This window comes from Monodelphis domestica, chromosome 5, assembly GCF_027887165.1.
Source record: "Monodelphis domestica isolate mMonDom1 chromosome 5, mMonDom1.pri, whole genome shotgun sequence".
Lineage (NCBI taxonomy): Eukaryota > Metazoa > Chordata > Mammalia > Didelphimorphia > Didelphidae > Monodelphis > Monodelphis domestica.
The window spans coordinates 315,622,783-315,646,536 of NC_077231.1; the positions used below are offsets into that span (position 1 = coordinate 315,622,783).

The following is a 23,754-nucleotide window of genomic DNA, read 5'->3' on the forward strand; positions in this document are numbered from 1 at the left end:
CCCTACTCTTTCGGTCTACCTCCTTTGTGCCTATTGAAATGAATTAAATAAAAACTATTTCTTTTATCTAATTAACTTTATTGAAATAAGAAAAACCGGAGTTCTCCCTGACAGAAATTAACTAATGGCCTTTCTCCTAGGCGCAGGATTGGTCCTTATATAGACCAATCACGTGACCGGAAGTAGGGGCTTGGTCCCACCCCCAGCACAGGATTGGTCCACTCAAGACCAATCCCATGCCAGGAAGTAGTAGGCAGGCTAGGGGTTGCAGTTTTCCCAGGCCTCTACACTTTAAAAGCCTCACACTCTTCACGTGCTGATAAATGGAGTGAGAGAAACCAAAAAAACCGTGCTGATTGAGTTCACTACAAGTTTATGCTATCTAATCTCAACAGGATCCGCCATGGCAGCCAGGTAACTATTCCTCTTGAATCAATTCACTGTTTCACTCTCCTTAGCAGCTGTTCCAAACCTTCTCTAGAGATGGGAGGTCCTGGGTTCAAATCTGTCCTCAGATACTTCCCAGCTGTGTGACCCTGGGCAAGTCACTTAACCCCCATTGCCTAGCCCTTATGCTCTTCTGCCTTGGAGTTAATACACAGTATTGATTCTAAGAAGGAAGATTTAAAAAAAAAATCCCTCTCACCTTCATCTTCTCAGTGACAGGATTCAGCTCAAATTTTGATGCAAAACTAGTTGTTTTTTTTTCTCTAGAGCTCACCCTTCTCTTTTTTCATTTCACATCACTGAGATATCTTTCTTCACTATATCCTGCTTTATTCTAGTCTTGGATGAAATGGTGGATCTTCTTACCAAAGCCAACCACCTACATTCAAATTCTCTTTTATTTTAAAAAAATATTTATTTCTTCTCTATACTTTTCTTTTTAAAATCTGAATTCCAGATTCTCTCACTCCTTCCCTTCCTCTTACTCACCCATTGTCTCTCTCCCTCCTCCCCTGCCCTCTCCTCCTTCTTTACCTCTTCCCTTTGCCCCTTTCTCTTCCCTCCCTTTCCCTTTCCCATTACCCTTTCCTCTCGGTCTATGACTCCATTTGGCCTTATGAACTCTTGGTAAGGACACTATGCCTACCAATGCACATTGGAAACTTCTGAAACATCAAGTCCTAGAAAGTTACTTTGGAGAGTTTAAATGACTTTCCCAAGGTCATACAGCCAGCATGTTCTAGATGCAGGTTATAGATATTAGGATACAAACTACTGGCAAATCAATCCAAAGTAATTTCTAGACAGTAAAAGTGTTCACAACAGAAGAATAAAGAAAAGCTTCCCAGGGGAGGTGGCTTTGAAAGCCATTAGAGATTTCGAAATAACAGAAACAGGGATCCAAACCCAGGACCCTGAGTCCCAGGATGCAGTGCTTTTCCCACAATGCCATTTGACTAAATGTGAATTTTAGCAATCGCCAGACCACCCATATGGCTTTATCCCTCATGACTTTACATTAGGCTTAATTCTGTAGTTAACTGAAGTCCTGTAGTCATAACAAAGTAAAAGCAACACCTATTCTGCCAAAGTTTATTGGGAAAATTCTGTTCCCTTATCAGTGTACTGGTTGTTGAATACTGGAAGACTTTACTCAATCAACTGGCAAAATGTACATCGCTGGACAAGATGATATTGGAAGTAGATCAAACAAGCCAAAAAAGTGTGTAGAAATCAGCCAATTGACACCCAAGGTTAGGCTTGTATTCCATGAAGACTGAGTCACTGGGGCCACTGAGGTTCACCATCACCATCTGTGCGTGAGCAGTGAGGCACACTCAGGCATTGCCTTTTTCATGCAGTGAATTCTGTTGATTTTTGAAGTCTGAGCCCGACTGGCATCATTCTTGTGCCAGAATTTCACAGCTTTTGCCATTACAGCTTCAATCTATATCTAGTCGCATGCCTGGAAGTTGAGACTATAAAAGAGTCATAAATGGTCGAGTCCCAAAGGTTTTTGTGATACTCTTCTTGGACAGATGAGCCTCTTATTTTAATTTGATGTCACCACTCGTGAGAGGTGGGTCCCCAGTCAGTTTTCTCATCCACTGGCATTAGAACAATATTTGGCTTATTTGCAGTATCTAGAGTTAGTTCCATTTTAAATGGGAATGGGAATAGTACCTGTCTCACAGAGTTGTGATGAGGATGAAGTGAAATGACAGGCTTGGGGATTTAGCTCTTCCATTTATGACCTCTGACCTTGGCCAAGTCACCTATCTTTATGGGACTTGGTTTCCACATCTGTAAAATGAGGTTGCAAGGACTGGGTCAAAACCATTCCATCCGATTTTCGCCTTGATCCCTTAGGTAGGTGGAAACGTCTTAATTAATTAATCAGCCAATCGTAGCTATAAACGAAGTGAAAAGTCTTTGAAAGTTATTTATTGAAGTGAAATAATGCCAGGCCAGTAGCCTGTTCTAGGTGAGGAGGCCTTTTTGTCAGTCCCTGTGGTTCCTGAATGAAAACATTGAGCTGGTTAAAACTGGGGAGGCCAGAAAGGGGAGCAAGCACAGTGTTCCAGCTAAATCCCCTGAGAATGCATGGACTGGGGCAGGGGCAGAGGCAAGTAAGGAGAGGTCTTAGAGTTTCAGATGCATCTCCTGCACTTTGGCCAGAGGGCTCCTTGAACACTTTGAAGCATCTGGAGGAAATTGGACCTCCCAGCAACCCACTGGTGTATTAGCACCATCCCTGAGTCAGCTGATGGCAGCTTTTGCCCTCATAACCAAGAACTGATGAATCCACAAGGAGAAGAGTAAAGAAGAGATACCATAACTCAGAAGAATGACTTGGCTATCCCATAGTGATTTGGATGATTAAGGCCTGAACTACAGGAAGGAAACCAAAGGTCCAAGCAGTGATGAGGCTTGCCCATGGTCACACAGGCAGTAGAAGTGGAGCTGGGGTTTGAGTTCAGGCCTTCTTACTCTAATGATGTTTATATTAACTCTCCCCACCTTTGTGGGTACACTCACACGATACCCTTCTTAGCTCTCCAGGTCTCACTTCTTGCAGAAATTCTTCTGACAAAACTAAGTGCCTATTTGAACGGCTACTTCCTCAGTTCTCTCCCAATCCATCCGAAATCCACGATTTCATCGAGTGGACACCATCTCCCCCACGGCCAGGTTCAACCTGTCCAAACTAAGCTAGGCTCTGTGCTCTTCCCACAATAATCTATCTCAGTTCCCATAAAACCTTCTGCCTTCAGAAGACACATTTCACTCTCATGGTCTTTGAGGAGACAAGGGCCCCTGCCCCGCACAATGAGACACGGGAAGAGGATTTGCTTTGAGGTATTGACTACTCCTTAAGGAGAACATCGATCACGTTCTTCAGTAGAAGGAAAATAAATTCGTCTTGAAATTCCAGTGCCCTTGTGTTTCTCTGATTAAATCGTATTCCCTTCCCATATTCTACACACCAATGAGAACTACCTTCTTGCTTTTCCTCTCCCATTCATTCCACTCCCTAACTCAGTGCCCTTGCAAAGACTATCATTCCTGGAACGTTCTGCCACCTCTCCTAACCCGGGCTCCATAACTGCCTCCTTGAGGTCCTCCCTGATCCCTACAGCTGCTAATGCTTCACATTTCTGCTGTTTATAAACATAAAAGTATATAAACGAGACCACATTTTAGACCAAAGGTCCTTAACCTTTTTTGTTACCCTGTTCTTAGCAGTCTGGAATCCTTTTCATAAAGATGGGTTTTTTTAAAGCACAAAATAAAATTAATAGGAACCATTATATTGAGATACAATTATAAAAAAATATGTTTATAAAAGAAGCCCTTGGACTTCAGGTTAAAAATTCTAGCAGGAAAACTTCTCTGAGGTCCCATTCTTTCGAATTGTGTCTTTCCCATTGTTATAGAAAAACAACAGATATGTTTTACTTTTGTCCTGACTCTCCAGCCCTCCTGCCCAATTTTTCTTCCCCCCCAAAATTGTGATTGAAATAACATGGCCTTAGATGTGGTATGTCAATCTATTACCCTATGCTCATATTTTTTCCAGACAATATCTTTTCCCCTGGGAACCACTACCCTTCAGGTGTGTTTTTTTCACCATTGGAATAGAAGATTATTGAGGGCAAGGATGCTGTTTTTCATTTGTATCTCCAGAGTTTAGCATAATGCTTAATAGATTCACTCCTTTCCTTCCTTCCTTCCTTCCTTCCTTCCTTCCTTCCTTCCTTCCTTCCTTCCTTCCTTCCTTCCTTCCTTCCTTCCTTCCTTCCTTCCTTCCTTCCTTCCTTCCTTCCTTCCTTCCTTCCTTCCTTCCTTCCTTCCTTCCTTCCTTCCTTCCTTCCTTCCTTCCTTCCTTCCTTCCTTCCTTCCTTCCTTCTTATTTTTTCCTCCTAATAGAATGTAACCTCCTTAAGGGCAGGGACCACTTCATTTTTTCTTTGTGTGTGTGTGTGTGTGTGTGTGTGTGTGTGTGTGTGTGTGCCTAACTCAGAGTTTTGTACATAATAATGCTTTTGGATTGACCAATGAATTTCACATTTGACTCTAGTAAAATCCTTCCTGGTCCTCACTAGCAGAGTGACAGAGTGACTTTGTAAGTTAGTCAGAGCTGGGAGAACCCTCACTAGGAGCTCTCAGTACTTCAAAATGTTTGGCCTTAGATTTTGGACTTATTTCTATGTCTATTTGCCATGTGAGTATCATCGATTTCCCATCTGGGATGGGTTTGTATGAAGCTAACTAGGTGATCAGTTGAATTTAGTCCAGACCCTTTGGGGATTCTCTGTCCCCTCTTAAATATACAAATACTCCAATCTGATGTGATTCTGAACCCTTTGGCTCAAATATGAGACTCTCTTTGCCAAGGGGTCTTTGCCAGGGCGATCAGCCCACATCCAGCACTTTAAAATGCTTCTCTCTAAACCTTGACAAAAAATTGCAGAACTCAGTCTCAGTCTTCCTACCTGCTCCCACATAGCTGCTATGTTGGCCTTTAGTAGTTTAAACAATGTTCTTTCTTATTTCTGCACAATTCTCTTGACCCTGTTGGAATATAGCAAAGGATTTCTTTTTCAGTTTCCCTCTTGTCTTTACCGTCATTGGTTTTATTTCTGTATTTTTTTCTTTCAGGAGTTGAATGGGAAGCAGCACGGTATTAACACTGGTCAGTGTCATAGGCATTTCCCAGAGGATGGGGTTACCTTGGCTGTCCCCGTCCGCATACTCCTAATCTTCAGACAGGTTTCTGGAGTGCCTTTTTACACCTGAGCCAGGTGGGTGCTCGAGACCAGAGCCTGATGGTTTCCTTGACCCCTGTATCTTCAGTGAGGTACAACAGAATGGGAGAATCAAGTTGACAGTCTCCTCTCAACACTATTGTGAAAAGACATTAAATTGAGTGAGTCTCTTTTTCTTTTTTTCTCAATCTTTAATTGGGGCAGAAAGAGGGGTGTTAGCATCATGGACACCAAAGGTAAAACAGGGGCTTCAAACCATTTTCCCAAATGCTCAGAAGTGAATAGAAGAAATTTCAGAAAGAAGCACAAAGAGGGTGCTTTTGAGAGGCATGTGGAATTTTGAATCTACTTAAAAATAAAAAGCAAGAGGTCTTAAAGGGGTACTCACTGTTTTGTAGAGAATTGTCCTTTTGGGTTCTGTGGGGAGTATGATATATTCTTTGGGGATGTTTTACATTCAAAATTTAAAAAATAAAATAAAAAAACAGGTGGTTGGACCCGATGAGTCTGAGTCCCTTCCGGAAACAAACTGCTTTGGTGAAAGCTCTTTGCTTATTATGATGATGATAAATGATAAAAATGGGTTTGCTCTGTATAATGCTTTTCATGTGACACCTCTCAACACAGGGGTGTTAATGTTCCCATTTCTGATGATGAGGAACATGAAGACTTGGCTAAAGTCACACCACTCCTAATGGCTGAGCCAAGACTGAAATCCAGGGCTCTCGATCCTCTGCTCTGAATTATTTCCACTAGATCACATGCTTCTCTGCCCACAGTCTCCTGATTAATTAGGATTACTGTCACTGACCATCTTTGGTAATTGCAGCCTACAATTGTCACCTGATGGAATAAGAAGTCCAGACACAAAACTTGCCTGGGAGTGTATTAATGGAAAAGTGTTTTATCAGACCCATCTCCCACCTGCTTTTGCACAGGAGGGCGTCCATAGGTGTAGACAATTGCACATCCCATCATGATTTTTTGATATATTGATCATTTTTGCATGTTAAAAACATTTTTCCTTTTTTATTCTTTTTCAAAATCTTTCTTAGAACGGTTATCTCTCTAGGAAGGTGAGAAGAAAGAATACAAAGAGAAGCCCAGGTGATGCAAACACAGGAAATCAGTAAAAATGTTTTAAAAAGAATTTTCTCACCTGTACTACATGGATCACATTAAAACAATGGCTTCCAGCTTCCTAATTGACTTGGATGAGAAAACTTTCCATGAGAAGACAACTGTTCTTCCTCATCCTCCATTGCTTCTCCCCCATTCAGTCCCCTTAAAAGCTTACTTTTTGAGAATAATCAGATAGCTTTGAATTTTTCTTTTCCCTTTCTCCTTCCTTTCCTCCCTCCTTCCTCTCTCCCTCCTTCCTTTCTGGGAGGTCTGATAGGTATCTCTTATGATGACTTACATCTAGTCCAGGAGTTATTCAACTTTTTTTTATATCATCGTCTCCTTGGCAAGTCTAGTAGAGTCTACAGAGACCTTCTCAGATGAATGATTTTAAGTGCACAAAATTAAACACATGGGATTTTATTATCGAGGAAATTTATTATATTGAAATATAGTTTTTGAAATATTAAAAAAAGTTCCCCAATTCTTGCCTATAGAACCCGTTTCAGAATAGATCTGAATAAATTGTTTGACACCTCCCTCACTCCAGTCCATTGAAGACAATTTTAAAACACTTTCTTTAATGACCACTATTTGGAAACGCATCACTTTAGAAGTGAAAAGGACCGCAGTGATCATCGAGTCTAAACACCTGATTTTACAGATGAGGAAACTAACTTCCATAGAGGTGAGGCGATCTGGCCTGGAGGAGTGCTTGCCTTGTGATAGTACCTTGGTTAGACCTCAGTTTGTGAGTTCTCCCTTAAATTACTCATCAGGAAAGCAAATGGCAAACTGTCTAATTTGAGTCATTCCAAATGGTTCAATGATTCCAGGCCACTTTCTGTTGCTTCATCTGCAGGCCATCTCCCCACTGGACCTATAATCTACAAAGAGACAGATTTCTGGAAAGATAGATGATGCTGATGATCACAGCTCAGTCCAAGGCACTCTCCTATGTCCAGGGTAGATAATGGACTATCTCTTGGTGCCATCAGTAGCATAATGGGGAGTGACCTGAGACAGCTGTTAGGCCCACAGTAGAAATGAAGACAGTACAAGAAATTCCCTTAGAACTTTATATTTTAATTTCAAAACAGACGCCATTTAATCTCGATGAAACATTGATTTTTAGAATGCTCCATCAATAAAACACAAATCTCTTAAGTTGTTATGAGCTCTGTTAGAAAAATAAACATCTCACAGAAAACTACAGTGTCAATTCATTAATAAATACTTCAAAATAGGAGTTAGTAGTCAGCTAGAATTAAAAATCAGGCACATAAATGACATCGGGGAAATCAAGATAGCCATTACATTTTTCATCATCATTACAATTTTTAAATTTTAAATGTTAAAAAGCTGCAAATGAAGTATTTGGTAAGTTTAATGAGAACCTAATTCTTTCCCTAAAAGCTATTTTTAAGTTCAAAATTCTTCAATTTAAAAACTTAGGAGCTATATTATAATTCAATTTTTTAAAAGGTAGTATAGGTTAAAATATAAAAATTTGACAGACTAAACGTTAACCTCTTGACAACTGAAAAACATTTATAAAGAGATTCTTACGGAGGTTGAATTCCTTCAAAGCAGTAGAAGTTAAAAGTAAAACAGACTCTAATGACACATAAAATATACTTTCAATGAATATCTGTGCTAATTTGTGCAAATTTTATTTTTCCTATATTTTAAAATTCTGACTTTTTGTATATCCAGTCAGCTTTTCTGGTTGTGGGAATGGCCCATCCACTCTGTGTGCTCTTGCTGATGGAAAAATGTAGGAGGTCTTACCTACACCGGAAAAATCCATAGATGGGGCCGAGTTTTAAAGAAACAAACCAGTATTTCTTGGCTGAAATGGAGCAAGAGGTCAGATTCAGAAATTTCTTTCAAAAGTCCGACTTAATGAAGGGGAAGAATAAATAATGGAGAATTAAAACTCAAGAATATGGAATTATAAAGAGCAAGGTTGACTCCAATAAAAGATAAGAGAAGACACCTACCTCCTCTTAATCCTTTCTAGAGGTGGGGTTCCAAAGGTGGAGAACACTGCATACAATGTCACATTTGAAAAATGTCAATTTTGCTCAGGTTTTTTTTTACCTCACCTTTCTTTTTCTTTTTCTCTTAATCTTTAATTAATTCATTTTTGTTGTTCTTGTAAGGAATGGTTCTCAGGGAAGGGAAAGGGGAAAAAGACAGGGAGAAGTTTAGGTCATTACAAACCAAAGGAAAAATCCATTTGAAAGAGCCAAGTCCAACTGATAAGTTCAATTCAATTCAGTAAGCTTCTGTAAAATACCTTGGACCCCCTTGTACTGAGTGAAACGCAAGAGATGTAAAGACAAGACAAGAAACAGTTCCTGCCCTGTAAAGCTCAGAGTATATGATGGAGGGAGCCATCTTACCCAGAAATGAATTCTAAGAGGTTAGAGGGTAGTTGCCCAGGATTCCAGTTCAGCCCATAATGCAGGCATTTCAAATAATATACATGTGCAGTTAAGAGGAGAATGAGAACCCATTCTGGACTAAATTAGGATGGAGGGAGAAGAAAGGAGGAGGGGAGCTATGGAGGGCTGAGGGAAGGCATGGCCAACATGTGTGCCCTGAGCATGGTTCCATGGTACCATATTGACTACCTAGCAACAAGATGAAAGACAACAGGACTGATGTGATATGACATGACTAGGGCACCCAAGACACCATTTCCAATGATGCATTGTCTTTCTTTGACATGGGGGTGTCAGAGGGAATCTGTCCTACAGTTTATCCATAAATGAAGGCTCTGAAAAAATGAATAGGTAAGCTCTTGTTCTTGTTTTTGTTTTTTCTTTGCAAGAAAACATGCTTTCTGGGCATCCAGGGACAACTTACATTTCTAGGGCACATTAAAGTTGGCAAAATGCTGAATGTAACCAGGCTTTGGGTCCTTTCCTGGAGGGTGGTGACTAAGAAGTCTGGGAGAAAGAGACTGACTTACTGCCAAGAAGGTTTTCACCACCAGCCTCCAAATTCAAGGGGTCAAATCTTGCCATTGAACTGTGAAATGCTGAAGAAGAACCCTGACCTGGGGGAGAACATTCTTGTCCCACTTTCTCTCTAATGGAAAAGAGCTTCTCCTTCAGTCGCCTACAATGGCTTCCTTCACAGCAGCCAAGAAGTAAGGCTCCTGATGTCCTTTTCCTTCTTTCTACAAGCCTATCCTAGTTCAATGTCAAGGGCAAACCACAAAATTGGGGAATGTTGGGAATAATCCACCTGACCTGGAGATCTGTGCACTGCCCTAATCTCCTGAATCACTGTCCCCCCTCCCCAGTGGAAAACATTCACATCTTCCTCATCTGATTCTCCCAATAACTCTGAGGCAACTGCTGTCATTATACCCACTTTCGAGATCTTTTTGAGATACTACTCAGGATCCCATGATCAGCTGACAAGTGTTTATTAAGGGTATATTATGATATGTCAGTAAGCAGATGCCCAGTTGCGTCAGAACAAGAATTGAGAAACCAGATTTTCTTGGTTTGGGGTCCAGAGCACTCGCCTTTCAGCTCCCTCAATCTAAAAAATTTATTTGCGATCGTGGACTTGCATATGGATGCACTGAGTCTTAAGCTCCATTAGGAAGTGAAAGAAAGTCACCTGCATTATTCTATTCCTCTGGCATAGGCATAAGGCAGTTTCTGTGCTAACTCTATAAGCAGCTTGAAAAGAAATCACATTAACTGACATTTTTATAAAACAAAACAAAACAAAACAAAACCAGCAGCCGCCTCATAGGATTCTTGTGAGGATCACATGAGATACAACCTGTATTTTTGCCAGCTCTAAGGCTCTATTGTAGAGAAGTTAGGGGCATTCATAGACTTGTAAAGGGTTTCAAGAACTCAACTAAGCCACACTCTTACATTTTTGGGTAAGAAAATAATTAGATACTTAAGTAAGAATTGACCTCCAAAGTGAATTTCTGTGGATGGGTTCTAGATTTCTGAGTTCCCTTAATTGTGTTTCCTGGCTGACACTATATTAAAAGAATCCCTTGAAGAATGTATAACTGAGGAATTGTCTTTGATAAAATAGTAAGCAAAAAGAAGTAGGGAAAAGATACTGGGTGACCTTGGGCAAGTCATTCTACACCTCAGTTTCCTCATTTATAAATTTAAGTGGGGGGTATTGGTTTTGATAAATGAATTTATAATTCTATGTTCTATGATCCCTCTTCACAAGAAAGGAGATGGAGAAAAATAAAAATAAGGAGAAAATAAAAAGGAGGAAGAGGAGAGATGTTGAGAGTGGGAGAGAGGGGGAGAGAGAGAGAGAGTGAGAGAGAGAGGGAGTCAGGGAGAGAAGGAGAGACAGACAGAGAGAGAGAGACAGAGACAGAGAGGGAGAGGGAGAGAGAGGAGAGAGAGAGACAGAGAGACAGAGAGGAGGAGGAGGAGGAGGAGGAGGAGGAGGAGGAGGAGGAGGAGGAGGAGGAGGAGGAATGAATGTTAACTAACCATAGAAACCTTCCCTAAGATAATATTTTTGGCTGTTTTCCTCTCCAAATGAACATTCCTCTGAGTTCAGATCAGTCCCAACTGAAAAACTACAACTAGTGATGAGAACCTTGAGATAAACCCTTCTGCATGAAATGCCTCATTGGGCTTGGCCTAATTCACCTTAAGCCAGAGCTTTCCTCTTTGGAGATTTTATTTCTCCTCTCAAACTGGCTTCTTCACCCCTCTGATATGTTCATAAGAGAAGGAATGTTCATTAGGACACTTGGGACAAAACCAATTCCTTTAGGGATGCCTGATTCCTTGAGAGAATTTATTTTCCTCAATCAATGGCTGCCAGCTAATAGCCTGAACACTGATTTAATCCTAACACAGAGAATTTTGTCAAATATCCAAGTTAAAGAAAACACAGAATACTAGATGCAGAAGAGGGCACCAGGGGCAGTATCTATATTTTGCATATGGAAAATAAGACTCGGGGAGTTAAGGGACTTGACTAAGGTCACACAAGTAGTAAGTGACAGATTCAGGATTTGAACTCAGATGCTTCAACCCTAAAGCCAAAACTATTTCTGTTGTATCACATTGCTTTATGTACACGTACAGCTTGATTGTAGTGTGTATGTGAGAGATATCTTTTTCTGTATTTATTTATTGAGGGGAGCACATATGCTGTACCACAACAAAATATCCTGTGAAGTTTTGATAAAAAGAATCTTAATTGTGAGTTCAAAGCAAGGGTTTTTTTTTTTAACCTTTATTTCCATTTTCCCACTTCTTTTAATCAGTCACAAAAGGCTTCTTGTTATAACTTGAATAGAAACTAAGCCATATATACAAAAGTTAGCTATTCTAAAAATACCCTGTTTTCCCCTCACCTATTAAATTAATTAGAAGACACTAACATTTCAAAATGTTATCAATTGAATGATATCAATGAATCAAAAAATCTAAATAATTTAAGTAAAAGAATATTAAACTGATAATTATTTATCTAAGGAAGAACAAGCATGATAGGACATCATGAAACAGGAAATCAGTTAAGTAACACACAGCACTTCACTCAGTGAAAAATGCCTTCCTTCCTTTTCTTCTTTTCCTTCCCTTCCCCTTCCTTCCTTCCTTCCTTTCCATTTTTCTTTTCTCCCTTCCTTCCTTCCCTCCTTTCCCTTCTTTCCATTTTTTTCTTTTCTCCCTCCCTCCCTCCCTTCCTCCCTTCCTTCCCTCCTTTCCCTTCTTTCCATTTTTTTCTTTTCTCCCTCCCTTCCTTCCTTCCTTCTTTCCTTCCTTCTTGTCTTCCTTCCTTCCTTCTTGTCTTCCTTCTTGTCTTCCTTCCTTCCTTCCTTCCTTCCTTCCTTCCTTCCTTCCTTCCTTCCTTCCTTCCTTCCTTCCTTCCTTCCTTCCTTCCTTCCTTCCTTCCTTCCTTCCTTCCTTCCTTCCTTCCTTCCTTCCTTCCTTCCTTCCTTCCTTCCTTCCTTCCTTCCTTCCTTCCTTCCTTCCTTCCTTCCTTCCTTCCCCAAATCACTTCTTTTAAAAGGACAATTAACCCAGGCCCCATTTAGCTGGATCCAATTAGTTGGATGCAGGAGATGAATTCAGAATACTCTACAATTGGCTAAGACATGTGATAAGTTTTCACATTTAATCAATGTTAGATGTGAGAGCATTTTTATAATAATTGAGAGTTTTGCTCATTTAAGGAATTTTCATCTTTCAAGTAGCCAATATAGGGTAGAATTCAATTGTTTGACAAAAAGGAATGGATAGAAGCCAAATCTGGAAAAACTTCTCTGCTGGGTATAAAAGGGATACATTTTAGGGACTCAACCATTTGTAATTCTATGAGATAAAAAATAATACCCATATGGGGCAGAAGGCCTGGAGTTGGGAGGACCTGGATCCAAATCTGGCCTCAGATGCTTCCTGGCTATGTGACCCTGGCTATGTCACTTAACCCTAATTGCCTAGTCCTTAACTACTCTTCTGCCTTAGAAGGGACACTAAGACACAAAGTGAAGGTTGTAAAACAGAATTTAAGGTAGCTATTTTTGTTTTATTTGCTCTGAATCTCTGATTTAAGAGGAAGAGAGAATGATGAATAAGTGAATGTGGCCTGTTCAATGTCACACAGCCAGTCTGTGTCCTGGGGAGGACTAGAACCCAGCCTTCCCTGACTCTAAGGGGGAATCATTCATTATACCACACTGCCTACTTTGAATGTGTTTATAAATATAGGGAAACGAAAGTGTCTTTTCCAGCGAGGAAGTCACCAAAGAGTTGGGCAAATAGGACGTTTTGGAAACTAGAAACTCTTTTTGCTAATGAGTTTGATTGGAAAGGTGTCAAGGTCTCTTTCAACATTCAAAATCTGTGATTCTATGTATCTAAGAGATTCTATTACCCAATAGGTTTTTGGGGGCACTAGCTTCCCCTCTCCCCTTTGTTTTTTGAATTATGACACCCATTTATATATCTCTGCATATATAAATGTATACATCTATACTTCTGACAAAGAAACAAAAAATCTTTATAATTCAATATTAATTTAAAAGATTTAGGAGGTAGCCTATTGTAGCAAAATAAAAAATCCCCAGCTTATTAATAAAAAAAACAACTTGTGAGCTTCAGTAAGTCATGTATTCTCTTTGGCACATCCATTTTCTTATCAGTAAAATATTAATGGAGTAAAAGAGAAAGTCAGAATACAGGATCGCTAGTATTCTTTTACATTTTTCAGAATCTCTGTTGAGAAAAGGCAACTCAGGTCCTTCCTATTTCAACAATGGGGAAACAGGAGTCATCAGGCTAGTTTAACACACTGATAGAAAAAATCAAAATCCAGTTTGTGTGGCAAAATTGGCATATGACTTTCCTAAGTTAAAAACAAAAGATGCCATTACTGGGTACTTTGTCTGATGGCACAGTTTTTAGATATCTGTTGAGGTTCAAATTCCCCATCAGGGCAAAGGAAAGACTGACATGCATCTATTTGATCAGGTAAGAAAATTCCAAACCCTAAAGCACTAGGAAATGAGGGAATGACATTCTCTAGAAACCTGATGCTTCCTTACAAGATCTCTCTTACTGACCCTTTGGTCATTGCCAACAAAGAGATTCCATGAAACTGACAGTCAACATCCTCGGTCTTTCCAGTGGCAGTAGCTAAGCATGTCTTTGACCCAGTAATTTGTGACATACGTTGAAAAACCAGTTGGGAGACACTTCTGGATTAGAGTTTGTAAAATACACGCTCACACACACACACATGCAAACACACACACAAGCAACAATAAACAACAACAACAACAAAAAAACAACCACCACCCTAGAGTTTAGAAAACAAAATCACTTACTATGAGATGAAGGTTACACTGTCCCACCACCATTTATCTCCCATCACCCATCACCAAAATATCAAGATCGAGTTGACAATTCAATCTAGAGGTTTTTCTCTGTTCAATGCAGCTTGCCAGCATTCACACCAAGAGCCAGACTATGGGTTAGGCTTTGGCGAGACAAAGGAAAAACACAAAGTAGTCTTGGATCTTAAGGAGTTTACATTCTACTTGAAGGTTAAAAATGTAAACACCTGGTGAACTGAATGAAAATTAAACACCTTTTTCATTTGGAAGTTTGGCGACAAATGAATATGACCCAAGAGAGTATTGTACCCTTGTAGTATACAGTGATGCCGAAGTCATCTCACAGCACTGTCTTTTCCAGAGCAGGGAAAAGGGATGGAGGTTAGCTACCTGTAAAGTGAGATCAGTGCTGTTCAGATCTACATTCTATGCTGTAAGTAATAAGTTATATATTACATTAAAGTGCTACAACAACACTAGTCTCAAACAGTAGTAAGCCACATTTCTCTTTCAAAAAAATCAGCAGCTATCACATCCAATGGACATGTCACAATATGGAAGCACATCAATCTCGATCAGAATGTTCAGATGCCAACCGGTGTGACTGAAGACCATTTTGGCATCTCCTGGGACTTCTTTTTAATAGATGGTCATGGAGACGCTTTCTAATGAAGCTTCCACCCTTTTAGAAGTTGCACTTAAAAGTCTCGTGTGGGTGCAATTTACTGATGTTGATGTTTATCTCTTCGGGTTTGTCACGGCGGTATGTGACTGTGCGTGTGCAAACGGTAGGCAGAAACATCTTATCCTTGAAGAAGAAGCCAAAGGGGTATCAGTGAAGGATCTGGATATTCTATTCAGAAAATCACTCTACAATGCTCCTCTCCCTCCCCATCCTGCCACCCCAATGCCTTTTCCAAAATCAGTTACCTTCTTCGATGTAGACACTCTGTAATTTGAAGATTTCACTTTATTTCTGGTCCTCTGGAGGATGATCTGTCTGATGATGAGGACCTTCAGTAATCCAATAAGGAATGTGATGATGAAGATGATGAAGAATATTCGGAAATGGCTTGGGCTAGAGGGACATTCTGTAAGGGGGTAAACATACAGGAAAGTGTGAAGCTTGAAGACCAGGAGGAGGCCAAGAGATGAATGCTACAAGGTTGATTTTCTGTTGTCAGCCTTTCATTGGGAACAAAGCAAGTTGATCTCCCTCCCCTGACCTCACAGGAAGGCTCTGTTCTAATGAGCAATCATTTATGAAATACCTTCTCTGTTCTAGGCACTGCACAAACTTCTATGCATTGGGGAATACTAAGGTCAAATCACCACCAAATCTCAAAATATACAGATCACTAAGCAGGAGGAATATGGACTTGTGATACAGAAGGGAAATGATCTAATTGCATGTAAGGTATCTCTGATTTCCCTGAGTGACAGATACCCTATAATTAAATAATAGCTTCCATCTGGGTCTGTGATTTCATCGTTGTGGTGTAGAGAGCGCAAACATCTGACCCAGGTGGCCTGAAACACTGAAACTAGATTAAGCATACTTGGGAAATATTTAGCAAAATAAAGAAAAAAGACCTAGATACCATGATGTTTTAAATAGAAACCAAGCTGTGGTCCTCTGAGACCTTCTGCACGCATTAGTGGTCCCTGTTTCTCTTTGACTTTGTTATCATTGGTGTAAGAAACTTCCTACTGATGCGTATTTACAACTCCTATGTAACTTAGTCCTAGAGAGGTGCCTGGACATTCAAGATCTGCCCATAGCCACGTGGCTAGTATGGGTCAGAGGAAGGATTTGAATCCAAGTCTTCACGACACAAAAATGTGTCCTCTATTTAGTATACACATTGTCTTTGAGGCAGTAGAGTACAGTAGATCCACATAGCTAAGTGGTGCAGTGGTTAGAAAGCTGGGCCAGGCATGGAGAACTGAGTTTAAATGTGATCTCAGATAGTTCCTAGTGGTGTGAGCGTGGGCAACAGCATCAGGGATAGTCATTGATGTTCTGGTCAGTACAAAATGACCAGAAGAACATCTTGACAACTTTGGGGACCAAAAAGACCGAGTCGTTTCCCTTGCTGGGCATTCTTCCTGGTTGCTTTGCTCCATTTATATGAAATAAATTTAACATCTGAAGAAACCAAATCAGCACTATTATAATGGATTTCTCTAAATATCTCCCTTGAAATCACTTCATCCGGCTTCATTAGTGTTGGACCCAGCTTCTCCAGCAACTGGGAGTGTCTGGGTAAGCCCTGCCTGCCAAACCTACTTCTACTTATTAGATGTCTTTCACTTTCTGTTTGGCAAGAAGTGAACTTTTGTTATATTTAAAAAAATATTCACAATGTATTCTTTCAAAGCACATGAATACTAACGTAAAGGAGATTGTTGGCCAAAGAAGCGAGGCATGCTGGGCCTACTTTTTAATACCAGACATTTGGCATATATTGTTTGGCAAGTTTAGAGGAACCCCAGAACCAGAAATATCACCTGAAGAATGGGGGAGGACAGTTTCATAATACCCTGAAGAACCAGAAGTGACATGGAATTCCCCCAGTGCGGTCGGAGGTAACTGTTTGTCCTTCCACCCATTCTCTAGGTGAATTCTTGACTTCCTGGGTCAATGGTTACTTATTAAGTAGTCTTCAAGTAAACCAGACCACTATTTGCTGTGTATACTATAGAGAGGGAATCCTTTCATGTTGGGATGGGATTCGTTGGCCCTTAAAGTCTCTTCCAACAGGTCAGTAATTCTGTGATTCCCCCAAGAGAGCTTCTAGGAAGGGGACCAGGGTAGAGTCATCCTGAATACGGATAATTTAGGATCCTGAATTGTGTGGATTTCCTTGGAATTCTTTGAAACAAATCAGAACACAGTAACACCAATATCGTAAGGATGATCCCCTCTAAAAGACTTAGCTATTCTGATTAAGATGATGATCCAAGACAATTGGAAAGATCCCAGGATGAAAAATACTATCCACTTCTAGAGGGAGAAGTGATGAACTCTGAATCTATGTGTGTGTGTGTGTGTGTGTGTGAACCTTATTTTTCTTGTGTTTTTTTTTGGGGGGGAGGATTCTGGGTTTTCTTTTATAACATGGGAAAAGGGAAATATACTTTACATGACTTCATATAGATATAATCAGTATCAAATTACTTGCTTTCCAAAAGGGAAGAGAGGCAGGTGAGGAGAGAATTTGTATGTCAAAATAAAATAAATCAATCGAGGAAATATTTAAGAAGATAAATAAAAATGTTAAAAAAAGAAACAAATCAGAATTCAGGAATAAAGTAAAGGTTGCCTCATCACTGGAAACTGTTTGGCTGCACCTCAGTTCCCTAGAGATCATTATGTAGATCTCTTTAAAGAGTAGAAAGGGGATATTTGACAGCTGACAAGGATGAGTCTTCCAGGTTGGGATGATCCAAAGAAAGACTAACCTCCAGAAAGGGCATAGAGCATCATAATACATGGATGATTCAGGTTTTAAGGTTTCCAAGAGGACACAAGCTTGCACATTCCAGCCAGCATTGGCTGCTTACATGAGTGACAATTAGCTTGAGTCGCTAAGCTTCCTTTGGGCATGTGTCTTTGGGGTCTACCATCTTGCCCTAATACCTGACATATAATAAGTGAGATATAAAGTTTGCAGAGCACTCTATACAAATGGGCTCATTTGCTATTCCCAACAGCACTATCATTGTTGTATCCCTTTCTTACAAACCAGAAGAGTGGGGATTAGAAAGGGTTGGTGACTTGCCCACAGTCCCACAGCGAGTGAATGGCACAGATGCGATTTTAGCCGAGGTCTTTCTGATTCCCAGACCCCAGCTTTCTATGTAGAGCAGATGCTGAAAATGCTCATGGTGTCAAGTTGAGATTGATTGTGCTTCTGTGAAGCCTGGAAGCTCCCTGGGCATCACACGTGGCACACAGAACTCACTCGTAAGTGTGTTCTGACTCATCATATCCTGTGTTTGCCAGTAGATTATAACCTCCTTCAAGGCAGAGACTTTCGTTTTTCCCTTGTTCTCTCGCTGACCAACAAATAATAAGTGTGATATGAACGTCTGCCTATTAATTGGTTAATAGAAGTTATTCTGCCTGGTAACCAGCTCCTCTTCCCATCTTAAGGAGAAATGTTTGATTCCTCGTCCTGGACTGGAGTCCTGCCCGGAGCTTGACCATAAGCCAAGGAAGTCTACTTAAAAGTGGCCGATTGGAGGGGAAAATGCAGTCACATCCTCTGAGGGAGGGCTCTCTCTTTGTGGGCTACTTATCAAGGCAGGAGGAACCCCCTGGAAATGAGGAGACAATAGGCTTGAGCTGGTGGTAGAGAGCATTTCCATGATTTGAATGGGGGTCATTTTTGATGTCATTAGAAAAAGCTAAACATGTGGCTTTGGCCTCTGTCTTGGCGGCAGAGAGGGGCAGGATGGTTCAAGCAATGGCTTTTCCCCTAGACTTGTCAAGAAGAAGCTTTCTGTGGCCATTCTTGAGGCAGAAGTGTTTGCTTATTCAGTGTAATAAATAACGTGAAATGATCCCTACATGCTGAAGAATAGCAGGTCCAGCTGGAGGCAGATGGAGCTCATTCTGGAGCCAACAGCATGTTGGGAGCTCCAAAAGCAGAGCAAGACTTGGAGCAGGGGATGTCTATAAGGTGGCCCTTTGAGGATGGGCTGAGTCAAGTCTCTTGTCAGAAAGACAGTGGTGCTTGAACACTAAGAATGAGAAGAACTGGCATTGACTCAGTTCTCAAAAGCATGCAAAGCCTTTTATAAATGATCTCCTGGGAACCGGATGCAGCCCTATAAGAAAGATAGGGTGATATAGTGTAGAGAACACTCAACTTGTAGCCATGGAGACCTGAGTTCAAATCCTGCCTTAGAAACTTACCAGTCAATCCTGGTTAAATCTCCAAACCCCCCTCCACCATCTGTAAAAAATACCTACTTCATAGGGCAGATGCTCGCTAGAATTGCACACAGTTGATTTTTTGTGAAAGTGAAAAATGATATAATTAGGGGCTCTGCAAGCCTAAATGTTTTTTTTAATTAATTATTTTTAGGTTTATTTTTACCTCATTTTACAAATGAGAAAATAACGGTCCAGGGAGAGACTCGTCACGGTCACCCAGGTAGTATCAGAAGTAGGAATTAAACTCTGGTCTGTCTTACTAACTCCAAGGGGGAACTTTGTAAGTGGGGGTGAAATTGTTTTCTTTGTCTTAGTTAACCCCTAAGTCATAAAATGAGTCAACTTTGAGCAGGGGCCTTAATTTTCCCATGTGGCTTTGCAGCTTCTTCTCTGGACAGGCCAATTAGTTCATTAGCTACAGTTAATTCACATCTGGAAAGAATATTTAAGGATGATGGGATAGTAGAAATACTATTGGAGGAGCTGGTTTCACATACTGACTCTGCTATATAACCCCATCTCCATTTCCTCATATGTAAAAACTGGGGGCTGGCCTTGATGTCTTCTGAGGTTCCTGCCAGTTCTCCAGCCATAATCTTACTTCCACTAGGCATTGAGGCCTCACAGACATCTCAGACAATTTATTTGGCCACATACCAATGGAATCAGATGAATCAATCCTCAAACATTTATCACGTGCCATCTATCTAGCATCCCATCAGGGAAGACAAGCATGCACTGCTCCGTAGAATGGCTTCTCATGAAATGCTTGTTATCTTTTTGTGTGTCAATCCACATGGATAGCTGGGATGGCAACCACACTGTCCTACTCTGGCCCAGCCCAATCCTTGGTAATGCGAAGCCCGATTCTCAGGGAGACATCAAAATTAAGGCATCTCCCAGAGACCGTCTTGTGCCTTTCTTGGCACCTCTTGTGCTCAACACCATGCTGAGGTGATGACAGCTTAGGTGGTAGCTTTGTTGGAGAGACCTGAAATCTCCAGCCAATTAGGGGGAAACCAAGTGTTAATTTACCTTCTATTTGGTCAACATAATGGGCCTTTGGAGGACACAAGGCTCTGCAGCGATCAAGTATGGCTTGAGATACATTATGAGGATGGTGGCATTGGACACAACTCCTGCAAAGCAAGAACAAAAGTAGCAACATTTACACATTTAGATAAGATTCCACTGTGGCGAGATTTTTCTGAAGAGGTGAGGTCATTGCCAGAGCGTAACTTTGGCATCATGGCTTCCTGATGCCTGAGATGCAAAGTAAAGTTTATTTGTAATCAGAGAGACGTGTATGATCTGGGCTCCATTGTTTCTTAGTGACCTAAAAGATGTCATTTTTATTAAGGAATGAAGACAAAAGAATTTGTGTCGGGGCTAACTCTGCCAGGTAATTTACTCATAGAAAAGAAAAAGTCACAAAAAGTCCCGATTACCCCTTGTAACACTACAAGTATGTACTGGTACTTCGTTCATCTTACTAGTATATCTTAATTTTAGGTTCAGCTCAGGTTCTGCCTCCTCCAGGAAGCCTTTGAGTTTTCAGTAGTCCCTCCCTCTTTCTTGCCCTTACTCTTTTGGGTAGAGTTCACATCCTTCTAATAGAATGTAAGATTCCTCAGGGAGTCCTTTCCTTTCCTTCCTGTTTACCTCGGTTTCCTCATCTGTAAAATGAGCTGGAGAAAGAAATGGCAGGCTACTCTAGTATCTTTCCCAAGAAATCCCCAAATGGGATCATGAAGGTCAAACCCAATGGCAATGACTTAACCATAACAACAACAAAAACTCATCTAAGAAGAGAGGTTTGACTAGATTGCTTCTCACATCCTTTTCAGCTCTTAATCTATGATCCTATGAAAATAAACAGTATGATTCATTGGATTTTATAGTGCTGCCCTGACCTTGAACTGGCAACTAACCATCCCTGTTCTGTCTCAGCTTCTTGCCGTGATACACAGTATGGCACAGTGGAAGAAGCATTGGCTCTGAACCAGGGGACTCTCATTCAAATCTCACCATTGAAGTCTACCAGATGTGTGACATTGGACAAGTCCCTTCAACTCATATGCCTCAGTTTCCTCTCCTTTAAAATAATAGGTGTTTTGGACTAGTTGGACTAGATGAACTCTCCAGTCCTGGGAGCAGTGTAGAGGCTGCCCCTGGAGTCAGGAAGACCCAACTTCAAATCCAGCTTCAGATTCTTGCTAATAGTATGAATCTGAGCACTTAATTCTGTCTGCCCTGGTTTCCTTACCTGTAAAATGGGGATAATGATAGCACCTACTTCTAGGGTGGTTGTGAGAAATGAAAAAAATATGTGTAAAGATCTTTGCAAAACTGAAAGTGCTACAGAAACCCCAGCCATTATAAGAGGACTTGTACTTAGAGGTTAGTTTTAGTGCCAAGGCTTTCTATGCAGCCACTCTATTGTTATCATCACAACACAGTAAGAAGTTGTCAGTGAGGACACTCAGCATCTGTAGACTGGGAGAACTGAGTTACAGATCAGCATCTAATAGATGGTTTGCTGGACCCTGGCTGACTTGGTTTCCCATTAGATTCACTTCAACAAACATGTATTAATGGGCACTATGTGTCAGGGGCTGCACATACAGAGACCAAAATTACAATAGTATCTGCTCTCAAGGAGCTTAGCTTGTCCTGACATTTCAAGGTACCAGTGGCTAAAGCAAGTCTATGAAACAGAGAAGATGCAGATGCTTTCCAACAGTGTGGGGTCTGAGGGGGAGCAGAGTAAAGTTGGACATGAGGACCAGGGTGGCGACTTTGGGACCTACCGGTTTTCATCGCAGGCTGTATCACAGGTGGGGCAATATTCACAGAAACGGCCAACAATCTGGGGATCGGTGCATTCGCACTTCCCACACACACAGGCTCCTCTTCCACTGCACACCTGGCCCTTGGAATTGATGCAGTGTTGGGCAGAGGAGGATGGGCACTGGCAACGGTCTCCTTCCCAACCACGGAAGCACTTGCATCTCCCTGCTTCACATTCACCATGCCCTGCAAGGAAGAAACTTTAGGGCATAAATTTGGTGCTCTGTGGAGTTTAGGAGCAGTTCCAAGGCACTTATTGCTTTGTCTACTCCATTGAAACCTAGAAGCAGGAAAATGAAGCCAGCCCCCTTGCTACTGGCCTAGCATCAATATTTGCTAGACCTGGTGAGTGACTGTTTCCAAGGCCATTCAACCAGGAGAAATCTCATCTTATTTTATGTACTGTGTTAACAAGCGTGAAGTCAACTCTCTATTAGGTTGGCATCAAGAGTATTTCATCCTGTGGCCTGGTGGAGTCATGTGGATTTTGCTTCAGCTAGAAATGAGATCTCCTAGACTACTTGATTGGTACTGAGCTCTAATTTTGAAAACAGAAAAACCAAAAACAAACTCCACTGACAAGATGCTGAACTCATGCTAATTATCTGAATTGTAACCTGAAAAGTCAGGACATTCCGTTAAAGATCTCCATGGTGCATTGTGCTGTGCCTGGTGTTTGCCAAAAGCTAGGAGAACCATAGAGGTCTATGAGTCAGACTCTGCTGGCATCTGAAGAAAGATTCTCCAAGTTCCCTGGTTGTTGGTCAAGCCTGTTGGGAAACAAAGTTAACTCATCGAAAATAGTAACTTATTTTATTTTTATTAAGCCAATGGGACCATACGCATGCCCATCCACCCTCAGCCTGGCACATGTCTCTTTGTTTGAGTCGCTGTCACTGCTAGATGGTAAAGTTTTACTCTTGGCCATCTTGCTCATAAATGTGAGACATTGGTTACAAAGGGTGCTCTCTGGGAGAGAGGATGGGCAGGAACTTTAAAAAGAACTTTTAATGCATAGTTCTCCTGGCAGCAGATCAAGATACTGCGCTTCATTTATATATAGGATATGGCACATTGATATTTAATGCTGAACTGTGAACATTGGTGGTCCAAGCCAGAACTAGGGTGGAATCACTGGAGCACAGATCTCATATTCAAATTTAGAAGCTGCTGACCCTATTTATAATATTGAAATGATCATGTAATTAGCAAGACTATTCAAATGTCCAAATGAATTTGTAATCTCATTGATTCTGAATCTTCTTTCAGTAATGTGATTTGCAACCAAGAATTATTTTGTGGTCATAAAACTGTTTCTTTGTTCTTAGTAAGTTCACCACACAAGTCTATCACCTCAAAATAACACTGGGAGGTAAATGCTCTTATCATACTCATTTTACAGAAGAGGAGAATGAATCAAACAGGGAGTAAGTAACTTGTTCAGAGTCACTTAACTACTATGTGTCTGAGGAGTAATTTGAACTCAGGTTTTCCTGATTCCATGCATGGTACTGTAAAAGGGAACTCTTTATTCTTTTTTAAATTTTACAGGGGACCTGGAGGTCCTCTTACCATGGAGATGTGTAGGGATTAACCAGTCCACAGTGATAGGAAGTAGAAACCATAGAGACAGGAAGTGAAGTAGAAAAAGGGATAAAAGGGGATCAGCATCAGTTGGTCAGGGGTCAGTTGATGGGAAGTTGGCTGCTGGAAGTGTCCTGGGTTGGTGGTTGGTGTTTATTTGCTGGAATATAAAG

General features: G+C 40.9%; 1 protein-coding gene and 1 long non-coding RNA gene across 5 annotated transcripts in view; one reads left to right on the top strand and one right to left on the bottom strand.

The window, feature by feature from the left end:
* Nucleotides 1–248: 248 nt before the first annotated feature.
* Nucleotides 249–6,882, top strand: LOC103092742 (uncharacterized). 2 transcript variants are annotated; one of them, XR_473730.3, is made up of 3 exons: nt 249–414; nt 5,110–5,377; nt 6,272–6,882. It is a non-coding gene; the product is annotated as an uncharacterized LOC103092742 (long non-coding RNA). The 2 variants fall into 2 exon arrangements; XR_001625333.2 differs by lacking the exon at nt 6,272–6,882 and having other exon boundaries at nt 5,110–5,391.
* A 521-nt stretch (nt 6,883–7,403) lies between these two features.
* ITGB8 (integrin subunit beta 8) overlaps nt 7,404–23,754 on the bottom strand; it is a 109,641-nt gene continuing 93,290 nt past the window's right edge. For all 3 annotated transcript variants that reach the window (XM_056800527.1, XM_007505392.2, XM_007505393.2), the window contains exons 11-14: nt 21,958–22,183; nt 20,183–20,286; nt 15,133–15,293; nt 7,404–15,010 (exon numbers count right to left, since the gene is read on the bottom strand). In XM_056800527.1, the coding sequence (XP_056656505.1) occupies nt 14,888–15,010; nt 15,133–15,293; nt 20,183–20,286; nt 21,958–22,183 (614 nt within the window). In that variant the 3' untranslated portion in view covers nt 7,404–14,887. The remainder of the gene's footprint in view (nt 15,011–15,132; nt 15,294–20,182; nt 20,287–21,957; nt 22,184–23,754) is intronic.